Raw genomic sequence first — 26,060 nt, 5'->3', positions numbered from 1 at the left:
CAATTTTTCTGAAGTACATCAGCTTCAAAAAGCATGGTCTCACAAAAGACGTGTGACTGAAATGTGTTTTTATATATATATATATATATATAGAATTTGATCTTTTTTTTTTTTTATTTGTCATATATTAAATTCTGGACTTTGCTGTCAAACTCAAAAGGCATAAGGATTTAGTGACTATGATGTGGGTAGTCAGGCTTTCTCCTCTTTCTTTCCTGCATGTATTCTGTTTGCACCTTTTTTTTCCATTTGTGTCTCTGATGAGGGAAGTCACAGGTCTTTATCCTCAGCTTCTTTGTTCTGCTACCGCCTTTTCCCCTTCCTCTAGTCCCGTCCTGGATGAAAGCAGGTCTACCTGTTTACTTTGAGTAAACAGCCTGAGCACTACAGTTGAGCAATGTTCGATCAGCAGATTAGTTTCAACAGGGTCTTTGTTGCACTGGAGGGCTTTGCTGCACTCGCTCTCTGTGGGCATCTGTCACAAAAAATCCTCATAGTCCAAGAGTTTGGAGTGCTGGCGCGTCTTCCAAAGGCGGTAGAGGCGGAAATCGAAGTACATCTCAATCATCTCTTTGCCTAAAGTAGTAAATGAGATTAGTTAGGTTACTAGAAATCATGTTACAGTGGGTAATGTGTTTTATGAGGGGACTGATATTTTCCTATCTTTTTTCACTAGATGAACGCTGTACTTGTGCTTATTTGTTCTACAAAGTCAAGTGTGCAAGTCATAGTTTTTGTTTTTGTTTTTTAATGGAAAAACTGTGGTGGAGATAAAGATGAAACTGGATTTCTCTGTCTGTAATTTGATGTTAATCTGAAGTAGGAAGTTATAGCCTAAAACGTATTTCTTTACTTCTCAACAACAGATATGTAGGTGACTACAGTGAACAAATATATTGGCTATAAATGCATAAAATGTGTGGTTTGTTTCTGTCTGACCTATGTGAATCATCTCATAACTAATTTGAATCTAAAGATTAAATCTACAGATTTAGAGAAAGAATAAAACGAGGAGATTTGAAATCCAAAACAGAGCGACACTATAAATAAGTCAGATGGTTAAATAAGTAAACAGCTGTTTCTGTGAATTCCTCTTCCAGTTGTCATCACTGGACAGATGGTGGATGAACACATACTGGCTGCAATATGCGTAAATGTGCATGTGAATCATTGTGTGTGTGTGTGTTGGTTCTGTGATCTGCCTGTAAGAGAGTGCTAGGATGTTTGTTCCGACCCACCTTGTGCAGACAGCTCCAGTGGTGACTCGAACTCAACAGAATAAGGCCTCATCAGATTCTTCAGTTTCTGGAAAAGCTGTTGGGCCGAGATAAAGCAAACACCAGTTAATCCTGTTTCCCTTTCAGGAACGACAGACAAAAACAACAGCAAACACTCAATGAATTTAGCTTGTGAGTTAAAATGCAAAGGTGTTCATTCAGCTTTTGTATAAGGTACTTCTCATCTCAGCATCAGCGTGTCCTGCCCTTGTAACATCTAGTCTGTGTTAAATCCAAGATGTTGCGCTGGAAAGAGATCACACTTCCTTTTTGAAACAGTTGATGATTCAAACCTCTAGTGAGTCCTGTTGAAGGGTTGTCGGTACGTGAAATGATCAACAAAACAATGCCTCAGTTCTTGGCAAGCAGCTACTGGAGAGCAGACTGGCCATGTGGCCAGTTGGCAGGTCAGACCAGTGCTCACATCCTGCACCTCTGTTTCCTTGCACACTGGTCATAATGCTGGCAACATGGTGTCTAGTGATGGAAGAGCCTACTGCTAGCTTTAGATCTCAGATAACCCTGGATTTTTTTTGTTTGTAGAAGGATTTCTATTTTACTGTCTGCTGCTGTAGTCTATGCTGATGATAGTCACTAAAATCATTAGATTGATCATTAGATTGTTTTAAACCCATTTTTGTGTGTCATGAAGAATCTGCAATGTCCAAAAAGACAAGAGATTAAACATATTCTGCTTTTGTTTATCTTTTTAGGATGTTAAATTGGAGGGGGGGGGGGGGGGGGGGGGGGGGGGGGAGAAGGCAGTCCTTTGTGCTTGTTGTGCCGTATTCGCAGTCTTTTGAAAAAGATAAAAGAAGATGGCTTGATGTTGGGTGCAGAGGAGAAAACATTGAGGGGTGTGCAGGCAGGACGGTTTGTCTGTACTGCAGAGCGAGCTGGAGGTTAATCACTAATCCAAGTGAAGTTTGGTGCATGTTAGGTAATTTCCTGTCTCTCCTCAGTGGCTTCTTTCAAGCTGTTAATGCCTGTTGATGCGAAGACATTAGAAGATGCAGACTTTGTGCTCATGAAAGCAAAACACATTAAAGAATCTCTAGAGGGCTGGCATCATTCAGAAACTGGGTTACGCTTTCTTTCTGACCGTCTCACTATTTGCAGCCTTTGTTTTCAAATGGAAATCTTCTAAATCCCTCAAACTCATGTGATAAAACAGTGATAAAAGGATGGCCTATGAATTAACAAGGTAATGTCAAAGATAAAAATTAACATTGGAAATCAGCTTTTGTTGTTCTAACAAGCAACATGCCTTTGATATTTGCTGGGGATTTACTTAATCATACAATAACAATTATGGTCTCATTTCAAAACACAGAGGAGCAGCTTTAATATACCCCCTTAATGGCCTTAATGGAGTGAACCAATTTAACATCTAGGATTATGACATTCTGTTTGGGATGAAACATCTGGAAACAACAGCTTGCTTGTTGAGGTACTTTTAATACTTCTGCTTGGATTTTGGATAACATAGTGGGGTGCAAGTTATAAGCAAGCCTGTTCTTTAGCATATGTTGTTTATTTGTAACGCAGCTTAGTCTTGCTGTAAAATATGTGATGTATAGATTAGGTCGTTTGTCCCAAGTGCATTAGTTTTATAATTCATGGGTGTAAATTTTGGGATTCCATCGTATCTGTAAACTATTGCTTGCTGATGGGCAGCATTTCTGTGACATGACAGCATCAATAAGATACAAACAGAAAAACAAACCATTTAGATAACAATGCCATTTCAATGGCCAGTTCTTACCAGGTGAGAGTGCAGTAGGAAATGTGAGTTAGACTTAAGTATGTAAGCAACAATGAGTCTTGAACCAGCAATCTCTTGTATGTACATTAAAAAAATACACTGATCTTCAAATGATCATTTTCTGCCATCCCCAGTCTGTGACATTTCTGTCAAGTTGTGTGATTAATTAAAACTAATGGAAAGTTGACATCACGTGAGAAGACACATTTAGAAATGAAATGTCAGTGTTCAGATCATTTAAAACATAAACTGTTTGTTACACGGTAAAGTGTGACTAAATTAAATCTAACATTTACATGAAAACATGTTCAGTGTTTTTGACTGTAAATGCTTAAAACATGTTAAAAAGCCAAGAGTTGTGTTTCGCTGAAATGTAAAATGGAACTGTTAAACAGTTTCTAGAAGTTCTTTTTCAGCTCATTATAAATAAAGTTTCAAGTTTAGTGTTGAATAAACATAACAAAATATATTAGCATTAGACAAACAACTAACTAAATGTCTTTATTTAATAACAATGAATCTTTCCTGGATATTAAGATATGGAAAATTTTAAATTTTCTTGTAGTTTTTCTGAACTATAACATAAAAAAAAAAAAAAAAATTAGGGTTCAACACAGTCCAGGGACTAGGCACAACTTTTAGAATACACTGTCATTTTCACTCAAGTCACTTTACAATGTTTTAGAAGTTTTAAAAAATCTCCTGCTGCCCAAATTTTGAGTAGCACTCAAACTAAGCATGGCTCACCCGTCAGAAAATCAGTCCTAATTTTACAAAGAAAGAACTGCATGCAGTCAGAGAGCATGCATAAAATTCTAAAATGCTGTAAATAAAAGCAAACCAACCACCAAGTAAAAATAATAATAAAATAATATACAATAATAATTATAAAAATATAATTCATTCATTCATTCATTCATTTTCTGAACCACTTAATCCAATTCAGGGTCGTGGGGAAGCTGGAGCCTATCCCGGGCATAATGATTTATTATTATTGTTATTAAAAAATCCATAATAATAATAATAATAATAATAATAATAATAATAATAATAATAATTTAAAAAAAAATAGTAATAATAATAATAATAATAATTTTAAATGATAGTGACACTAGGATTAAGGATTAGGATTAAGTTGGCTCCACATACTCATGTAACATTGTTTGTGTTTGTGAGTCTGTTGGGGTGAACATATCACTGATGTGCAGTCTGTTCTGCAGACAGCCTATCAACCCTGGAGAGAACCACTTTATATAACAAAGCATTGTTTGGCAGACATGCCTGGAACAGACAGTTGGGTCAGACAAACACCGCTGGCAATGGTTTGTGACTGTGTATGTGAGTGCCAGCTTGTGTGTGCTCATACTTTGATTTTTTTTTTTCATTTCTTTTTCTTGCTATGTGTGTATGTGGTTTTTTTGTGTTTCAGTTTGCTCACAACAGGTACAAGAACAGAAAAAACAGATAAAAGAAGAGGACAGCAAAGAGAGATATTGAAATAAAGAGAGAGACCAAAGTGAGCAGCAGAAAGAGCGAAATTAATTTCCAATACACAATCTGTTTATGTGGTATAAAAAAGTATGATTTTGAACATGTTATGAACAAACATGAATACATGCATAATTTTATACTGCGATATATAACAGTGCAGATCTGATACACATATTGCATATTACATGCACTATGCAGAAGCTTTAGAGTAGGTAAGGCAGATCCTTGCACCTGGAGTGTTTGCATACCTTATATTTTCTAAATCTACACAGAAACCATTGCATCACCAATGTTTTAAAGAAGGAAACTGCAAGTTCAGATTTCTGAAAGTAATCTATTTTTCCTTATTTTTTAATGAGAAGTTACCAGCTGGGGTCAGCATTATTTTTTGTGTTTTCATGGGCAACTGGATGCCAGAATATCTGACCTCTCGTACTATTTGCAACCCTTCTGTTGGGGTGCCAGTCTAACTCATCTGACTGCTAAGGGTGGACCTTGACTCACTACAATCAACTGATTGGTCAAAAAGATCAACACTCCTGTTTGACAGGGCAATAAGAACAAAGTAAGAACAGTGCCATGTTTAAGTAAAGCATATATTTTTTTTTTTTTTTTTTTATGCCGAAGGTCAGCCACAAAGAATGTAGACAGCAGGTTGTCCATCATTATCATCATGGTTTTAGTGTCGCATTCTACATAGCTAGAATTAAAAAAGGTGTTGCGCTGTGTTGTGCGTGCCATGGTCAGCTGTTTTAATTTGCGTGTCCAGCTGTGTGTCATTATCTCTGTTTCCTCTGCAGTGATTGGCTGGAGTGGCCTGCTGGAGTGAACATAAGGCGGGCGGTGCGCAGTGCTCGGGGGAGGTCACTGCCAACCTCTCCATCAGTCTGTTTGGGTTGTTTTTGAATTGGGAGTCTCCGGTAGTTCAGTTTTCGGTTTTGGTTCTTTGGTTTGATCTTTTTTGTTTGGGGAGCGGCCCAGATCCTACGGCCCATTGCGTGGCTGGTTTGTGGCGGCTCCCTTTTTGTTTATTTTGGCTGGGGCTCCCTCCTCTTTCGGTTGCTGTCGGTTTCTTTAATAAACTTTGTTTACATGTTGATTTTTGGCAGTGGTTCCCCTCATATGTTATGGTTCCTACTCTCGAGCCATACTATTGTTTTGTTTAGGGGCCGTAACACGCTGCTAAAATGTCTTGCTATTACGTAGCTGATGCAATCTGGCTATGCAGCATAAAGCCTGCTTTACAAGTAAAGGTACAGATGGTGTGGAAATGAAACAGAGATCATGGTTTAATACTCCATACCATCCCGTTCTAAGTCAAACTCAGTTGAAACAGTGCATAAGCCTATCTATGTTATGTTACGTTACGTTACGTTACGTTACGTTATGTTACGTTATATTATATTATATTATATTATATTATATTATATTATATTATATTATATTATATTATATTATATTATATTACATTACATTATATTATATTACACTGCTAACTGATACCATTAACTGGGAATATGTTTACTGAGGCAACAATTCAAGTCACAAATCGACATACTAACAATCCAGTTATATTTGTGGAAATTCATGCAGCGAGCCCTGCATTTTGGAGGTCGTCATTTCAAGCTTCTGTAGGAAAGGAACAAAATTTTTTACAAGAAGGTTTAAAATTTCACATTTACTTACAGGTCTGCTCTAAATTAAACTAAAACAATCAGTTCTAACTTTTGGTGGCAAGCAGATGCATGCCACAGTTTTGTAACTCACTGTTGTTGAGCGGCTGTTTTTCTTTGAGTTTTTTGGTATTTATTGCTTCTGCCAAGGTTATGTTTTACCCGTCGTTTATCTGTTTGTCTGTTTGTTTGTGTTCAAGATAACTCAAAAAGTTATGGATCGATTTTCATGGAATTTTTTTAAGGATTTGTTGAAAATGTGAAAAGGAAGAAATGAATTTAATTTTGGTGGTGATCCGGATCACCATTAAGATCTAGAAAAATTTTTAAAAGCTTTGCCAGAGGTATGCGCTCGCTGAGTGTTTTTCGAGTTGAACTTCAGATATCTTTGAGCTCTTACCCAATTTCTCCAAAATGTGTTGACTTTTTAGTCATACCGTCATTTTAAATAATAATTTAAAATGATAACTTTCCAGGTTAAATAAAATTATATGATAATAACAATAATAATAACGATAATAGTAATAAAAATGATAATTATTCATACAAAAACGTTCATTTTTAAAAGACCAGGGTTAAGAAAGAATACTCAGTTGTGGAAGTTGCGTAATTGCCTTCACTTTTCAGACCTGAAAGACACATCCATATTTTTCTAACTATACACTGGTTATATTAAGAGAAGAGAAAAAGAAGATAAAGAGAAATACAGTGTTTGGGAGTGATGTTTGTTGTTATAAGGGGCTGAATACCTTCTCTCCATTGGGGTTCCCTAAAACGTAGCATCCCATTATGTGGATGAGGTTTGGCTCTGGGTTTACTTTACTCATGAATCGACTGAGCCTCCTCCAGAATCTGAGAGAAATAAAAAGCTCATGTCATGTGGGAAAGTCACATTGAAAACACACAACTGAAAACCTTGCAAGCTCCCAAGAGCATCATTGAATCACATAAAAGTTTATAACCTGTAATTAGTAGCTGAGCAAACAGCGTTTAAATAGCAAATTTGTTTTAAGTCGCATGGTGCTTTTAATGCGTAATGACAACATTTAACCCTCCACCTCTACATTAATTATTGGAGAATTAAAAGGCTCCAATTACCTTTCCTGTTACTTGCACAGCTTTTATTAGTCATAGTCAGGGTTAGATGTCTAATGGGCATGTTTAAGGTTTGGGAACTTGGTCTCCATATTAACTATCATCAGATTTCTGTGTTTTAAGGAACATTAAATGAAATATTGAAATAAACATGACTCATAATTTGTGAAACTGATGGCAAAAATGCAGAATTAGAGCAGTAGCTTACTGGCTCATATCCTCTTCCTTTTCCACTTTAGCAAAGGTTGCCACTTTATTCTTCAGTAAATACAGATGACCAGGTCCTCCCTATCAAAAACACAACATCATTCAGAACAAATGCACAGCATTGGGCAAGTAAAACATGCATTTCTGCAGTATATTTTTGTCAATGGTGCTTCTTTGTTGCTTACCTGACAGAAGATGAGCATCCTCCAGAATTTGCTTCCTCTCCTGTAGGCTGTGAGCTTCTTGTCTATTTCCTCTGTGACATAAGAAAACAGTAAGATTGACACACAGACAGGGTCTGCAAGAGTGAAGATGAAAGGAAAATGGAGACACTGTAGAATCTCTGGAGTGTGTGAAAAAGTACAGGTGTAATAATCATAATGATAGGCAGCTGTAAAAGCCATTTTAACAGAGGTCCATAGTGTGTATTCCAGGCCAATTTATGTGTTTATACATACTAAAGAAGAAGATAACCCTTTGAACCTCTCTATATGAGCTTGTTGTTGGAAAACTCTGGAGATCTATGCTTCTTGAGTGTTTACAAATAAACATTTATGAGCAATACTAAACTACAGCTTGGAGATTTTCTTGCATGTAAGGTCTTCCTTGTAGCTATTTTCCTGACCTTTAATTCCCTCAGCACAACATGAGTCAGAGTTCAGACTCCACTGTGCAGAAGCCAAAGTGCTGCGCGGTCCAGGCTGAACATGCTTTCCTTTACAGATGAGTGAACTGATGTAGTCTTTTCTTGTTTATAGACACGATCCCATGCTGCTTCTTTGTGTCTGATAACATCTAACAGAACTTGTTCACTTTTCATCTGTTGCACATTTGCATTCGATGAACTAAGTTTTCATTTACAAATTATGACACTGAATCAGCATGAAAGGAACTGACACAAGCACACAATCGATAGAAATACTCACCCAGAATATCATCAAAAGTTGCATGTTCATGGTCCTGAGGGGAGAGATTTTTATATGCAACATTTTAGCAAGTACAAATGCTTGAAAAACTCTTTATCAGAGATGAGTTATTGAAGGAATATTTTGCTTGTTGAGCTTTGTTGATGTTTCAGAGTGCAAAGAATATGAATGCTTTAGTGTATAGGACTCACATAGAGGATGGGGATGATGGATGGATCATCCCTGCGGATTATGGTGGGAATGTACTCTGCCTTGGGAACTTTAGAAGAGATCAGCTAAAGGGGATGGGAGGGGGGGTGTTAGGAAAAAGAAGGTAGATTTGTAAGTCAGACAAAGTGGAAGAGAAAATGAAAGGAGAAAACAAAGAAAAGTGAGGGAGAATGTGGAGCTCACAGTGACCGATATGCCCACCCAATTATAATATAAATGAAATTTAGGATTATTAACAGAACTTACAACCCACAAACCTATTGGCTTGTTTTTATGCTTCATTAATTAAAGATCCTTAATTTGGACACATACCTTCTGTATCTGTAAAATATGTCACACGGCACCTGTTAATATACTAAAACCATAAGTCTAGGTGCATTTATACTAATATAAATCAGATAACTTTTGCTATGTTTATGACTGAGTCCATGCTCCTCATTTTAGAGCCTCTAAGACAGAGATTTTTACAGAATTGCTGATGACCCAGATGGAAAAGTCTCGGATTTCATTTTGTATGACAATCAACGCCCCTCTTTAGTGGAAAGTCGATGCCATTTTCACCCTCTGCACACTGAAAGTTTAAATTGGGGGGGGGGGGGGGGGGGATTTTTGGGCTTCTAAAGGTTTCCTGTATTGCTCTGGTATTATTGTAAATAAAATCTTCTGATACTATTTTTCTGATTTGTTCTAGTCTAAATGTCTTGCAGTACTTTGCTGTCACACACTCAGATCACTAACATGTTTATACAGTTACATGATCATCATTCAGCTTTAATCACCATGGCTACAGTTACATTTTAATGGCATTGTCTGTTTTTCTCAGCTTGTTCTTTAGTACTCCTGATGATTCTCTTCTTTATTTTCTCTGTTTTTAAAAGATGTTTTCTGTTGGCTTTCTTTATAAATGTAGCATGTGGTTGTTGTTGTTTTTTATTTTCTCTTTTAAACTCTTCACTTTCTCCTTCTCTTTTCTTCCCCCTTTTGATCTTCCTGCAAAATCCAGCAATATGTAATATAGCAACAATCAATTAAAAAGATTAACAACAAAAGTTCAGTTTCAAGGCCTTGTATCCACAAAGTTTCTTTCACTTTATATTCAGCAAGAAGCCCCTTAGTATAGCAAATTTGTGTAGCACAACACAGCAGCACTGCTCGGTTTGATGGTGGACAGGATGAGGTTAAGAAAAGAAAATGGGATAATACTGAAATAAATATCTCTCTTGCTTATTTCAAGAAAAGAAATATTGGCCTGGATTTAAAAAAAAATGCAAACAAAAAAGCAGGCTTTTGGAAAGAAACAAATTGTGGATTCTTCCGTCAAACAAAAGCACCAGCCTCGACTACCAGCTGCTAATTCAAAATGGCTTTTATGCAAAAGGTGTCTTCTGGATGGATATCAGTATAACTGGATTCATGTGTCCTAGTTTTTTTGCACTTGAAGAATGCAAACTGTGCTTTTTCCAAGTACTTATTGTTTCCAAATAACAAAAATGATTTGGTAAAAACCATGAACCATTTCCTCTGCTGTCATTGCTGACCATGTTTACATTGTAGGTTTTGTCGATTACCTTCTGACACAAAACTGAGAAATGTGACCCTGGTGAACAAGTGTTTCAGCAATTAAATTATTTTTAACTAGGGATACATTTACAGTTATGTCCGTTAACACTAATGACATAAATGTTACTGTAAAATAAATTGCTAAAATTAATAAACATTTGTATCCATTTATTGAATATAAATGGATACAAATGGGGGGGGGGGGGGGGGGGGGGGGGCAGTGAAATTTCAGGGGCAGCTCACATCTGCTTACCATGATTTTAGGAGGTACAAAGTCATCTCCCTCACAGGCCAGCCTCTCCATCTCTCTTTCCTCCTCCCAGTCTATGTTGTCATCAAGTCCTCCTTCCTCCACAGGGCCACAGGGGGTCTGCAGGTCCCCGCCTTGAAGACATTATACAACACTGCTGAGAAACAAGGTTGGGTATAACAGGACATATAGACATGCTGGGAGAGGGTGGCAAGAGGAGTGACAGAAAAAACTGGGAAGTGAGGGAAGAATGAGTATGAGAAGTTAAAGCAGGGGAAGAGCAGAGTGAAGGGATGAGGCTAAAAAAGAAAATGACTTGATGGGAAAAAAAGAATGGCTGATGGTGTGTGTGACATGATTTAAGGAGTAAACTCCTAAAATGATCAAATAAAATGAACTTGGTTTAGAGAGATGCTATTTTCAAAAGGGCAATTATTCAATTGAGTCATGATCCGCGGTGAAAACACACAGTGTTGCGTCCTGTAGTCAGAAAGGATGATAATGATGACCTGCAGTTATGGTCGCAGCTAAACATTCATTGTCTCTATTCTACCATTTCCACCATAACCAGCTGCTACATTCTGATGGAGTCTTGATCCAGTGTCCATCTTCTTCCAAGTTACTCACATGATGTCATTGTCGATCATAATCTAATCATTCCACAGGTTTTGAAGTTCAAAACTTATCTCACCTATGATAAGCTAAAAATATAAACTGATCAATCAATCGATCAATCTTCTGGGATACCCGAGGAGGGGTGGATATTTTTAAAGGGAAGGTGATGAAAGAAGAGGGTGAAAAAAGAGAAACTGACGCATTTTACATGTAATGTCAACAGCAAAACTCCAGAGATTCAGCACAACAAAATAACAACTTCCTTCAAGGTAAGAGGAGGGACGAGGGGTTCAATCACACCAACAGACAACAACAATATATTTATTTATTTTATTTATTATTTATTTATTTATTTTGTTTTACACACTGACACTGACACGCAAATGGAGGTGAAGAAAAATCAAACATAAACCCACAAATTCACACGTCAATGCACACAAATAGCATGCCAACAGTTTGTTGATTTACATATTTAAAGCTCTACAAAGGAGCCGAGACGCACAAGTCCTCGCTGTAACATCTGGAGCAGCTGATACACTTGGACGAAGGACACACTCAATTTTGGAAGACATACTCACAAAACAAGGGAGTATCACAAAGTTGAAGAAAGACCCACGGTCATAAGGGGACAGATGGACAGGGTCAGAGTCAACAGCAGAGACAGTCAGTTTGCACGCGTGATTGTGCCATCTATGTGTGAATGTCTGTTTCATCACGTGTTATGTTCAGTAGTCTTCTTAGCTGCAGATCTGTAATGATAAAATGTCACCTCACTGTTCCACAGAAATGCAACACAAACTGCAAACTATTCTGCCGTTATTACACCTCCTGCTGTTCATGTCCCAACCAAACTGCTCACTCTTTAAGACTTTTAACGCTGAATTAAGTTCGACACATCTTGATAAAAAGTTGACAAGCTGGATCCTGTAAGATTTCCTTTCAGTCCTAGATCATGAAAGAAACTTTGCTCTGACTAAATTTAGAAACAAGGCGAAGCTGTGACAGAATGGCAGGCAGTGCTTAAGCCTCTAGAAATGACTTATAGGAGAAAATTGGCCTGACAGGCTTATCTCCAATGTTTAGTTGTCTTTATAGAAAGCACATAGGTTTAAATAGCACTGGCTAACTAGTCGACAAAAACTTGGTCATAAAAGCTATAATTTTACATGATGAGTGACCCCTGCCACTCCTCTGGCACTGCCCTTGCACAAGTAGTGCATCACTACTGTTTATTTCCCAATAAAACCTTGCAAAAAATGTGAAAGCATTGCTCCAAACGCTGACATTAGCTTAGTGTTTGGCTGCAGATTACAGTGATAAATTTTCAAACAAATGCACAATTTTTATTTTCATGTGTCGCTAAGGTCATCTTATGATATTTCTCTAATCACAGCAGACTAGAACGTTAAAGAGTTAAAGTGGATTTTATGGAGACTTTAACTCTCCAGTGACACATGATGGAAGGTTTACTAATATGCTAAATGCAATGCAGTGAGTGAAGTCCTTAATGTCCATTAATTTCTTCATATTAAGTCATAATTGCTCACGTAGTACAAGTTCAGATTCTGATCTTCTAGTAGCTTGTGAAAAAACATACAGATTTAAATGTGAATCAAATATAAATGGACTTTTTTTCTTCATGGATAATTTCTTCAAGCCTTTCTCATTTCCAGGAAATGCTCCTGGCTTGGACGAGTGAATCTGTCCCTGATAACAAATTTTTCTTGCGTCAACATTCACAAATGCAAATATTGCTTCTCCATCACATCAAATATACCTGTTTGGAAATGTGACCTGATTACTTTAAAGTTTTTGTCTACCCCCTGCGAGTGTATGTTCGCAGTGCGCGCATGTCTTTGTGTATATATGTGGACATGTGTGAGTCCGTTTTAACTCACTGTCTTTGGGTTCATGAGTAGAGTCAGGCTTGACAGGAGTGGGATCGCTCCAGGAACGGCTGAAACTCTTCGATCTACGTTCAGCGAATGCTAGTGCAGGCGGGGAGAGATAGTAACACACACACTCACACACACTAGTAAGCCTACAAACTGGCCTAAGCCGCATAACACTCACCACCTATAACACACACCAGAAGCAGCTGAAGCAGCTACGAGTGCACAAATATGGTCTACATACAACGCCATCCCTCCTCTGCATAAACACACACACTGCCTTCATGTACAAACCACTGAACAAATGAGCACATACAGTAACAGCACAAAAACAGCAATCTTGTTGCTCTCTCCTGTTTAATTAATCATCAATGTGGATTTCAATCTGCTGAGCGAGTCTAAGTCTACACTCAGCTCTGCTTTAAACAGTCATCACTGAGCTCTGAGCATATTCACACTCCTTAAAAGTGTTGGATTTGCTTTATCAACAGCGACTTTCCAGGTGCGTCGGCCTTGTAAAACATCATATCATTCAATCTGTAGATGAAAGTGAGTACCATCTGGACAATATTAGAAGTGATTTGGGAAGATTTTTGGGTATGTAGCTACAGCTTTGTTACCCATATTTCATAAGAATGATCCTTGAAAGTTTTACCTTATTGTAAAGGCAGTTATTTAGATTTTCTAATGATAATTAAAACAATACCAACTGGTCTTAGAAAAGGAGAGAAATAATCAATGAAACCTAAATTTCCTTAGTTTTTATGCTAAAGTTTTATCATTGTTGTTACCATTAGATTCTGTGTACATGAGAAAATGTCATTTTACCTTTAAGGATGTGGGAAAACATATATATTATTTAACATGAAAGGGATTTGGCTTTTGTGGAACAATTTCCATGTCACAGCAGGGGTACTGGGGGTGTAGAAAAACCTTGGCATCTCTGTCAGCAGCAAACATCATATGGGCTTTTAACAAATCTGAAAAAAATCGGCATTCACTAGAGGTTGAGTTTGAAATGACTTCATTTTTATACCGTTTAGACCGATTTGAGGTATGCAAGGAGAAATTAAATAACAAACCACAAACTAATGATTTATGTCCCATGACTTTAAGAAATTTCTTTTCATCATAAGCAAGAAAGGCATTTGGACTAAAACTATTGTAGATGTTGAAAAATTTGTAGTTTCTAATTTACCTTTGGCGTTGTTGTTGCAAAGACACACACACACTTCCACCATTACTAATCCTCACATTGTCATTTTGGTGTTTTAAATTTCTCCAATGTCTTTGAGTTGTGTAACCAACCAACCATAACACAACAAACCACAATCCAAAAGATGTACCAGTTAAAAGACACAGCACGTTACATGCTCATATATACACACACGAGAACAACACCATGTTACTGGTGTATCACACACACACACTCATTAAAATATATCCTCATGGTAATCCAGAAAGGCAAAATACTGTTTGGTACCACACACACTTGCAAAATTGCACACACATGCACGCACACACACATTTAAAAAAAAAAAACTGATGATGGTGGAGCAAACAACATCACAGTCAATCTGAACAAACATATCAACCACACACACACACAGTCACAAGTGACTCACTCTGTGCTTTAATCCTTCGGCTGCCCACCATCCGAAGATGCTTCCGGAAGTTCCTGTGGGTAGTGAAATCAAAGTGGAGGAGGGAAAATGGAGGGCAGAGGAAGAAGCGAAGTATGAAGAGGAGAAAGAGGAAACGGTGGGCAAGTGGGAGAGCCAGAAATGGAGGAAAAATTAAGAAAAAAAAAAAAGAAAAGTCCAGATTCCTTTTTCACAAAAGGTTAAAAAGAAACAATTAAGTCAATGTAAGATTTCTATTTATATTTTTATTCTGCTTTATTTATTTTCTGTGGGTAAAGGACCAGAGTGGCTGTAAGGAGCATTCCTCAGTGCTGGTCCTTGTTTAGGAACTTGGTTACATTTAGAAAAAGATTATAGCTTGATTTCATGTTTCCATGATCTTGCTTCTTGAAGACCAATGAAAGGATATCCAGATCATTGATTTGAGACACCAAGGAGTCCTGATAAATCATCAGTATATGAAGTCTACATAAGTAGGGATGGATAGGGAAATAAAAAGGGAGATAATTAGACGACCACTCGACAAATTATTATTTATGTTTTAACCTCTAGTTACAACATGGATCATCTGATTTCAGTTCATTCTTGGCTTAAAACAGCGATGACAAACTCCAGTCCTCAAAGGCTAAACTATCCTGCTTTTTTTTTTTTGTTTCTCTACTCTAACATACCTAATTCAAATTATATGGATTTCCATAGTTCTGGACTAAAGTAATGGCCAGAGATTCATTCAGTTTATTTCCTATACCACTTAGACCAGCTGAGGGTTGCAGGGAAGCTGGAATCTATCCCAGCAATTAGCAAGCGAGAAGCATTGTTCACTAGGACATGTTGCCAGTCCACTGTGGGACCAACAAAGAAAGACAAACAACCATTCATGCTCATTTTCAATTCTAGGGAGAATTTAGAGAGACCAGTTAACTTTATATGCATGTCTGTGGATGGTGGAGGGAAGCTGGAGAACCTACATATAAACATACACATGTAAGCTTTGCACAGAAAGGCCATGGTGCTAACTACCCAACCACCATGCAGCCCACATATAATAACAATAATAATAATAATAATAATAATAATAATAATAATAATAATAATAATAATAATAATAATAATAATAATAATGATAATCTAATAATAATAATAATAATAATAACAATAATTATAATAATAAAGAAAAATAATAATAGACTTTCATGTTTTCAGCTCACTATTGAAGCTGTGATACAAATGTTCATATAGATTCTGTTTTGTTTGTATTTAAATCTGTTTGTTTGTTTGTTTGTTTACTTCTATTAGCTTCCCAAAAAGAATAAGTTATGGTTCTTATTATGTTGCTGGAGGCTAGGTGCTCATAAAGATTAACAGTGAGCTTTGATGCCTCTTGGTAACGGTGACACTATGTAAATGCAACCTATAAATAATAAATTTATAGGTTTTACCGAACCACAATGATGTTGCTTTTAGCATCTTCAATAACAACAAAGGTTACGTGTGTTTTTTTCCTTCCTGATCATGACATAATGTTCTAGGCAAGAGCCCCAGATAAACATCCTTTTATCTTTCTGAGCCCCTCCCATGTCACTGCTACAAACACCAAGCAACCAGTCAGCACTCATTATTAATGGCCTCTGCATGTGGTTTTTCTGTGAGTGGGAAGTATATTTATCTGGTGGTAGGGAAGCACATAAATATGTAGAGGCACCATTAAAGGAAAGGAAGCATTTTTTCCAATCTGGTTGTCACTGGTTAACTTCCATAACAATGTACTCAGAACAATTAACTTCAAACATCAAGACATAAATTATAACGCTACCTTTAATGGCTAAACTTCATTATCACACTTGATTTAAAGAGGTGCCAACACTTATTAGACATAAACAATACTACTTGTTTGAGCTCTTTTAGGACAAAATAGAGGTGAGGAGAATATAAATAAGAAAATAAATTTCACATTAACCCCCAGTTAAAGACAATCTGACAGGTCTTTTTTTTTTTTTTAGTTCTTTGTGCAACTCTCACGTCACACCTTGCTCTTTCTTTCACACTTTCATTATTATGATTTTGGCTGCCTTCTTTTCTTCCATCTAAGTTCTACAAAAGATTTGAGAAGCTGGGTTTATTCTAAATCTGTTCATTAATTCTTACTAATGAATTTGCAAACTTAATTGAATCAGGCTGTGTGATCACATCAGGAGTGCTGAGGCTGTACTGGCTTGACAAATGTGTTTGCCTGTCACTGACATTATTTTCATTATTTCATCAGAGATTAATTACTGTCAGGTAATGAAGTTTCTTTTACTTTTCCTCCCTTGAGATTTGGTTTCTTAAGGTATCCATTTTTAAGTCTTTGGGTTTTTTTAACCTATGTTTTTTGACAGAAACATACAAATGTATTTTTTTCATCAGAACTTCAAGAAAAGATAACTGTTTTGACCTAAAATGATCATCACAAATAGCTGTTTATTCATATGAGTAATGCATTTAGTGTTGACTCATCTTTTCCAGTCAACACGGTGTTAAAAATATCTTTTTGAAAACACACAACAATAAGCCTACAGCCAGAAATACATTTTCCAGGGCATATTCATACATGATACTGCTTACAGAGCTCACGCTACATTAAGATCATATAAGAAATGAATAAATAGCATCATCTTCGCATCTCTGCAAAGTCATTGTTATATATCTGCAGAATGTAAGGCATATTACAGTCAGTCCAATACAAACAACTGAAATCTTATAGTTGTGTACATGCTCTGTACTACAAGCAGATAATCTTATGATGGCACAGAAAAAGTCTACTAAAACGTTTCAATCTATGCTCCTTCCTTCTGAGTTTACTATATAATACAAAATTATCTCAATGTTAGCAAAGAATCGTAGCATCTCAGGAGAGTTGCTTTAAAGTTTTCACTTTAAGCAGGTTTTTCTGTTTGACGTATTGTTTTAGGTGGTGTAATACTCACCTCAGTGTGGCCTGTGTTAACAGGGATTTTACTCTCCTGTCATTTAGCAAACGCTTTTATCCAAAGCGACTTACATATGAGAGTGAGAACAACACAATCACGAAATCAAACAGGAGAGGACATCATAGTGGACTGAGCCCAGTTGGACACAAGTGTTGACATGTAGTGCTAGTGGCTTTTTTTTTTTGTTTTGTTTTTTCTTCCCACCCCACAATATTTCCTTGTTAAAATGCAAAGAATAAATGCCACAACATTTGTTGCAAAGAACTGGGCTAAGTTCTTGTCTATGGATAAAGACAGATATATATGAGTCATTCTGGATTTCTGTGCACGATTACCAGGTTCCTGAAAGCATGACTAGCAAAACAGCAGAATGCATCTAACTTGCACAGAAACTGTTTTTTTTTTTTGTTTTTTTATTAAGTGTTGATCAATTGGGTTTTTTGGGGGTCAAAATAAAGACATATTAATCAATCAGTCAATAAAACATTTTCTTCCAAGTTTGTAGTAGAACGTATGGTAAATTAATTACTTATGTTAAACTAAAATAATAAGTTAACTATTTTTCTATGGGATTCTAAACTAAATTAAACAATTTTTAATATAATTTCCACCATGTTACATAGTACCTTCAAAATTTGCTCTGCCCTTCTTCATGCTCAGACGGTTCATTTTGATGACGTAACACACTGTGTTAATGATGCTGACACTGCAGATGGATGACACTGAGATGTCAAAGGAACTGAGATGTACTATCTGGTGTCACATCCACCATCTGCCCCTTTGTGACAGAGCATCTGGGCCTGAGTGGGACGATTTCTGAACTTGTTAGTGAAGCCATTATTCTTCCAAGTGTAAGAGAATCTCACTCTGTCTTTCCAAACGATTTGAAAATTTCATTTCTCATCTTCAGAAGTGTATTTGGATTAATGCAGTGATATATCAGGTTATGCTGCACTGTCGGTCTAAATGTTTAAATGTAGTACAACATTTTACTTATCAATTTAAAACTGATAGAAACCAGTTCAACGTTATCTTAACTCCTCATATTGCATGTTCTTGTTTTAAAGTTAAAAGTCTGATTGACTAAGGCTGCCAGAACAACTCTGGCCTGAAACCAAACATTCGAGCACACTATTTTAGCACATCCTGACATATTTACAAGTGTCAAATTCTGACTCCTTGGCTGAATCACATTAGATACGGTTATAAAAAAGCAACGGCAGGGCTGCAGTCGGAAACAAGAGTGAAACGAACATCACTCTGGCAAAGCCCAGCTTCATACCTCTGAATGACTTCTGCCGAATCCTGCTCCCTCTCTCTCCTTTTTCTCAGTACAAATCCACGGAAAGCCCTGCCAGAACGTGGCACAGTATTAAGGGGATGAGAGAGGGAGGATGCTGGCATGGTGAGGGGTAGGGCCGTGCAGGAAGGTTGATGCCATGGCTTTTAGCTGCAGGGTTTATTTGGCTGTGAAGGGGACACCTTTGTAGGTAAGGCAGCTTTGGAAACAAAGACCAGAGGGTCAGATCACTTCACTGGCTTAGTTTTTTTTTCTATTAACTCCTTTTGCAGATGTGCCATTCTGCATGTAGTCCATCACTCATTTTAGAACCATAGGTAATATCTCAGTCCACTTTCAATTCCTAAAAATAATCAGGTTTTTTGGGTGAGTGGGGGGGTTACATTTCAGCAGAATTAGTCATGTTTTATTGTTTACCTCCTGTGTGTATCTTACTTATGTTGAACTTGGAGCTTACCCTGGCCTAATTTAGCTCCTGAAGAAACAAAAATTAAACTCAAAAACCGTAAATTCTCCAGTGTTGTGTTGTTGATACTTCTTATTCACAGCCTAGGAAATACAGTTCTCACTTTTCCTGAATGCATTTTCTATGTTGAAGCTGCAGGCAGTCTACGGCAAAGAAAGTAAAGTTGCGCAAGCCTGAAGTCTCCCCTACTTCTTCCTCTATGAAACTTGTTCTGATTTTCATAACATGAGCCTTCTGTGTTCATGCTGGACTTGTGTCAAAGTACAAACATGGTGTGAAATGCATCACATTTAATGTGTGTTATAATTGCTGTCAATAATTCCTGTGAAAATATTTCATGTGTTTCCAAATGAGACACAAAGCTAGATTTTGAGCACTTCCAACATCATGAATTTACCCAATCTCACTTATAATAATTCAGAAAATTTGAGTTTATCTTGTAAAATAATAACTATAAATAACAGTAAACTATACACAAAACAGTTTTTCTTTTGTGTGATAGCAAACGTTTATGGCACAAGCAGTTATTGATAGATCAGCAGATCATGTTTTTTTTTTTTTTTTTTAATCAATAAACCCCCAAATGTTTATTTTAAAATAAGATCAGACATTCTAGTCTCACATCAAAATGTGCAACAGCCACACATGTCCACAGTTCAAGGCATATTGGTTGAGAAATATGAGATATTTCACAGATTCCTGTTTCTCTCCACTGGCCTGCATCCACAGCCCATGACACTCAAGGTTCTGTCACTTTGCAGTGGAAACTAATTTGCATTTGGAAGTAGGAATATGTGAGAGCACAACACAGTCACACAGTAGCTCATTAAACTGTTTGCTTGAACAAAACTTTCTGTACGTTCCCACCAGATTCTTATTTGGGTTTAATAAAGGTTTAGTGAAAAGTTATGTCTATGTGACTGTTTTGCAGGTGGAGGTGTGGATTCCAGCAGGAGGTTTTCACACACATCTGAGATTGGGTACGGTTACATGATGTTTTTTAATTCGGGATTCCATAATTCGGAATTAACGTATTCTCCTACGAGTTTACATGAAATTAATAATTCAGAATAAAGGTCTACATGAAACATAATACTTAATTCCTCTATAGATCGGCGGGCTGGGAAGGGTTCTGACAGGACAGAGGGTCCATGTGACATGACGTATACCGGAAATAAACAAAGTTGGCTCCCTGCTTCTCGTCTCTTCTGTCGTCACTTGTAAAAACTACATAATAAGTACTAGTTTTGCTGCTATTTTTATTTTAATTTTGAAGTACCAGCTCAACACAAGTATACTACTTCACTTTTTGCAGCGACTGAGAAGAAAAAGAAAAGTAGACCACTGAACAAGGGAGGCAAAACAACGCGCGTCATTGGGACAAGGTAACGAGCATGTGCAGAATGACCGGAATTAACTTAGAGCGGAATTAAGGTTTACATGACAGAGGAATTAGAAATGTGAATAAACCAGCCACTTACATCAGAATTAAGTTTAATTCCAAATAGAAATTTGTATTGGGAATTAAATGTTTAAATGGTTGTTTTTAATCAGCTTAAAGTGGAATTAACTTCTATTTGGAATTAAACAGGAATTAAAACTCCCATGTAAACGCACGGACTGATCATCTGAACACTGCCTCAGTATTTGAACTTTAGTCTTAACACCAGTCTCTGCCAGTTTGTTGCTCTCTTTCTCCTATGTAATCCCTGCTACAGACCCACCGACCTTCCAGTTTATTCCTGCTTATTTGCCTCCCAACCTGCCCAGCCTCTGATCCACCTGTTCTCATCAGGAAGCTACACAGCCAAACACCTGGACATCGCCATTTGCTTTTTCTAAATAAGCTCTTAAAACTTTAACAGTTGCATGCCAGAGTTTCCACCCATGAGCACAGCAGTGGAGTGAATCAAGAAATTCTTACTTGTTACAGTGTCATATATTCAGTGAGAAGGTTATTCATTTACCTATATATTTCTGAGGTTTTTTTTTTAAATAACTTCTCAGTTGTTGTCCCTTTTTATTTTTTGTGCATGTAAGAAGTGTTAATTCTGTACAATATGAGTTATAAACATTAAATAACTTTGAGAAATTGAAGTTTTTTTTGGGTCACAACTTATCATAAAGTGCTGTTGAACCACTGGTCTACACCACAAAGCTTAACAATTAATTAAATTACAAAACCACTTTTTTGTTAAGATGTATTGTGAAAGAACAGTCTAAATAAAACTGAATGAGGAATTAATTCATTTGAGCTACTCATGTCTAACTGGATGGATAAATAGATTTTCATTTTAGGTCTACTTCATGATTGACCAGAACACCAGGCTGTAAAGCAGCAAAAGTCAAACACATAAGTGACTCAGTTTTGTAAAATGTAACCTTTTCCATCTTCAATTTCTGTTTAGTGTCAAGAGCCATCCGACAAATTTTCTCCCTAAAATGTAACACTGACATCTCACAAGTCTTTTTAGCCTTTAATGTAAAGTTGATATATTTTGCTCTTTGGACCAATGCAGCTGTCACCCATTTCACAGTTCAGCAGCAGCTCGTGTTAGTTGGGCTCAGTTAGATAAGGTGTGCTGGAGATGGGATTGTGCAAAATGAAATGTCATGTTTAAACTCGCTAAAATACTCAGTGTTAATATTGTTAGTTATCACAAGAATTTTTTTGACAGGTTAGTAATGCACACGGTGCATTTTGTCTTGGATATTTAATTGTATTAGATTTACATTCTTTAAACTGACAGCTAATATCTTATTATCACAAAGTTAAGAAAAAGAAAAAACTAGTGACTTTATTTGAGTGCTAAAAATACTTTTCTTATCAAGCCTCCCCTAAAGCAAATTCTCACAGTCACTTCCAGACACAGCTGAAGTAAAGCGGTACCAATTTAGTGATGATTTGGACAGCTGTGTGGGATTACATCACTCATGGCTCCCTCAAATATCTTAAATAAAGTCAAACTATCTGTGACCTGTGTTTGCATGTGTGTGTGTGTGTCTGTGCGAAGTGACAGAACTGCTGGATGGATCTAAGCTGAGGTTCAGGTCAGCCAGCACAAAGGCAGACATTTTCTGGGCATCTGTTTGACAGATTTACTCGGCTGCAGTGGATTATACTGGGCTTCATCCACCCTGTTGCATGAAAATCCTGTAACTTTCTTATTTCTGGCCTTTTTTGATTGAATTAAAAGACCTAAGATGTGCCAGCTGACCATCCTTAATAGTGTTTTAGAAACCAAAGCTTATTTAATCCTTTTAAAGTCCTTATTTAATGTATATTTAATGTAAGTTTAGAAAGTCAAGAGAACAGAAGGCCCTGAAACAGACTGAAAAACCAGTCCAAAACCCAGACACTAATTCACACACACAGCCTCTGTGTGTCATAATTACATGTTTTATACTGTAATCATTTGTTTTCTAGCTCTCAACATATGGATGAAGGTTAAATGCAGACATCGAAGTTAAGGAGCAGGCGTTAGGGGCATGAATTAAGCGAACTTTAAAAAAGAAAAAAGGCAGAGAGGCATACTTACGATATCCTGTTTGAGAGTCCCAAGATTAATTAGAATGCAAGAAGAGAGGCAAGAGAAAGAAGAGAGTATGTCAGTGTTTGACCTCGATGAATAAAAAGTCAACACATAATGCCACATAATTGCTACTGCTCTGTGTTGATTTAAAAAGTCAAATAAGGGAAGTACTTATACAGTACATCAGCTGACTTTGTGCTCTAAACCTTTGGTGTTGTTATTGTGCCTCATTGTTGAGCGACAAAAGAGCCACTCTGAGATTAGAGATGAAGGAGCAAAAACATAGATTTTATAAAGTGATAAAATGGCAGGATGACACAAACAGATCACAGGAAACAGCAAGAGATTCTGCATTTTGATGTGAACTAGTCGTGACAGTAGAGATCGCTTTCAGAGCTGCTGGTGATTAGAATCTCCTTTTACTTTCTAACTCAGATGCTCAAAGGAACTTTAATCCAGAAGTCCAGATCTATATTCACACTCAGATGTATGTTGCACTTCTTTTACCTCTTTGAAGAAACACTTATGTGCACTCCAGCTCATGACCAAGCAACTGCATAAACTCACTGTCTTTTGACTTTGTGTGAGTCTTATTTAAGCAGTAATAGCCTGTCTTTTGACATGTGTAGGACTAGTCAGTCTAATCCTGCCATTTCAGACTATTTGACTTCATTTTTCTTTCGTCCATGTGAACTCTCTTCATATGTGCTCAGAAACCACTTTGAAACACTGCTTGCAAAAGCCTTATATATCAATTATTTAAATGTACATTGTCAAATTATTCATTATGATGAATTGTCTTCCTTCAGCTAGTTTTAAGGCTTTGAAATATAATTTTTATAGCTTATGCAAATGCTAATTATATCAGCATGGAAGAATAAAAGTTAATCTTTAACCTAATAGCACACTTTGTAAAAACGTCTTGAACTGCTGTCAAGTACGTAGTTAATGGAATATTTGTTATATGTGGCTGGAAAAGCAAGTATCTTTAAAACTATTTTAACCTTTTCTGTGATGGATACACTACAAAATGTAATTGTGTGTGTTTGAAGGTTGGACACTCACGCTTGCATGGTTGTTGTGGCTGTTTGAAAGCTGAACATGTTTTCCTTGGGGAACCAGTTAGTGTCCTCTGCAATTGAAAAAAGAATGAGGAGTCCAAAGTTAGGACAAAGGAGAAAAAAGCAATACAGGTTATTGGAAATTGTTGCAATAAATGTAAAATGAAAGCACAAAAGCAGCACCAGCACTTCACAGTCCACCACTCCACACATGGAGAGAGGGAGACACAAAGGAGGAGACAGCGCCAGAGGGACAGGAGAGACGAAGAGTCAGAAATACAGACCACCACGTCACATCCAACATCAAAACCAAATGCCCCACCTGACCTCAGAAGAAATAGATAGAATTGGCTTCATTTGAAACGTTTAGTTTTTCTATCTACTCTACATTAACGAAAATGCGATCCATCTTTGATTTAATGCTTTTGTGTATTTGACTATAACTTAACTATAAAAAGCTAAAATAATAAAGTATTTCTAAATAAATGCAGAACTTTACTGATGTGTTATATGGTTTGATCACTCCTAAATGTATTGCAAGTCTCCCCCACCCTTTTTTGCATAAATTTAAATAATTTCCATCTTCATCTTTCTTCTCAAGCCATATAATAAAAAAAGACAAAAATGAAAATAGTGACTTTGCACCAAAAACAGAAGCAGTGTTTCATTTTTAACCTTATTTTTGGATACCAGTCTATCATTTACTCACCAAGGTACCCATGAAAACAGAAATTGCCCAAACTTTTGTAAGTCATTGGATTTTAAACTAAGGAAATGGATAAGGCAACATCAGCCTGTAAACAACAAAGATAGGTAGAGATGTAACTGTCATCTTCGCAAGTGACTAAAAGTAATCAAATCCTATTTCTTCTCTGGTTCAAAACCAATTATTCAAATCGCAGTTGCAGGGCGACCTCCCTTCCCTCCCTTGTTTGGATTGTAGTGCCTCTCCCTTCCTCTGTCCTCCACCCTCTCACCTCTCTCCAGCCCAGTCACCCGGTCCACACTCCACATCCGCTCTAGGCGTCTGTGCTGCTTGCCTGCCTCCCGGGACGTGCTCTCCAGATCCAGGGAGCCTTGGCTACGTGAGGGAGCACCGCTGCACGACTCACAAGCCAGACCGCTGCATTCTGCCTCCCCTTTCCCGCCTTCACCCCAGCTTCGAATGTTGTGGGCGCTGACGGATGTCTGCAGCAGAGGCTGGGACAAGTGATGGTGGTGGTGGCTGTGGTGATGTGATGCATGATGGGGCACAGTTAACTGCTGCTGCTGCTGATTGGTACTGCCGCTTCCACTTGCCGCACTGCTTGAAGGTGCATTTGTGCCAGAGACAGTGTGGTGGCGGTGGTCCCCGTGGTGATGGTTACTGTGGTGATGGTTGCTGTGATGGTGGCTGCCTGCAAGGCTGCTGGGTCCCCGACTGCTGCTTGCGCGGTGATATTGGGTTGGAGATGATGAAGCAGAAGATGGGGAGGTGGACGGCTGGATGGAAACACCTCTAGACCCTACTCCACCACTCCCCGACTTCTCCTTTAGGACATCCAGTTCTAGGTTCTCCTTACTGCCCCGTCCGCTGCTCATCAGCATACCGTGCTCAGTGGTAATGGTATACACACGAGCAGGTTGCAAGTTACTCTCAACAGATTTCTGTTGGTCTTCTTCTGCTGAGAAGCTACGTTCGAGGGACAGACGAGAAGGCTTAGTAGATATGGTAATAGATGGAAGAGCAGGCTGGAGTAGTACCAGCTTCTCCTTTGCTAGGCTGGACTCTGGTTTGTCCTCACAGTCCTTGATGGTTGAGCAGGGAGGAAGATGGTTGCTATTGTTGGGGCCAATGGTGTCACTTGGTGACTCTGGATCAGGACCCACCAGGGTTTCACATAAAAGATGAGCTAGAGGGTGAAAGAGGGAAGTGGACATAAAAAAAAAAAGTGAGTGCTAAAGAATTAGAAACATTCTCGGAAGCTGAGGAGAAAGATATGGATATAGGACAAAAAGAAGATAAGCTTAGGATGACACACAGGATAACATCATCAACTTTTTTCGATTGCCAGCCATCGTAGTAACACACTAGTGAGCACAGTCTGCCATTTCAACAGAAGATGAGCTGTAGCAGGTGGAGGAAGG

The 26,060-nt window shown here is 37.6% G+C and overlaps 1 protein-coding gene across 1 annotated transcript in view; it reads right to left on the bottom strand.

Moving 5' to 3' along the window:
• Nucleotides 1-478: 478 nt before the first annotated feature.
• Nucleotides 479-26,060, bottom strand: part of nsmfa (NMDA receptor synaptonuclear signaling and neuronal migration factor a) — a gene marked incomplete at both ends in the record, with an annotated part of 41,967 nt that continues 16,385 nt past the window's right edge. Inside the window, 13 exons of the mRNA XM_079256497.1 lie at nucleotides 479-576; nucleotides 1,239-1,314; nucleotides 6,956-7,058; nucleotides 7,510-7,589; nucleotides 7,694-7,764; nucleotides 8,435-8,468; nucleotides 8,626-8,709; nucleotides 10,458-10,588; nucleotides 12,968-13,057; nucleotides 14,587-14,639; nucleotides 18,856-18,924; nucleotides 23,938-24,004; nucleotides 24,911-25,825. Coding sequence (XP_079112623.1) covers nucleotides 479-576; nucleotides 1,239-1,314; nucleotides 6,956-7,058; nucleotides 7,510-7,589; nucleotides 7,694-7,764; nucleotides 8,435-8,468; nucleotides 8,626-8,709; nucleotides 10,458-10,588; nucleotides 12,968-13,057; nucleotides 14,587-14,639; nucleotides 18,856-18,924; nucleotides 23,938-24,004; nucleotides 24,911-25,825 — 1,871 coding nt within the window. The remainder of the gene's footprint in view (nucleotides 577-1,238; nucleotides 1,315-6,955; nucleotides 7,059-7,509; nucleotides 7,590-7,693; nucleotides 7,765-8,434; nucleotides 8,469-8,625; nucleotides 8,710-10,457; nucleotides 10,589-12,967; nucleotides 13,058-14,586; nucleotides 14,640-18,855; nucleotides 18,925-23,937; nucleotides 24,005-24,910; nucleotides 25,826-26,060) is intronic.

The sequence above is a fragment of the Telmatherina bonti genome, assembly GCF_933228915.1.
Source record: "Telmatherina bonti genome assembly, chromosome: 17".
In the NCBI taxonomy this organism is placed as follows: domain Eukaryota; kingdom Metazoa; phylum Chordata; class Actinopteri; order Atheriniformes; family Telmatherinidae; genus Telmatherina; species Telmatherina bonti.
This window is presented reverse-complemented; position numbering and strand designations above follow the sequence as displayed.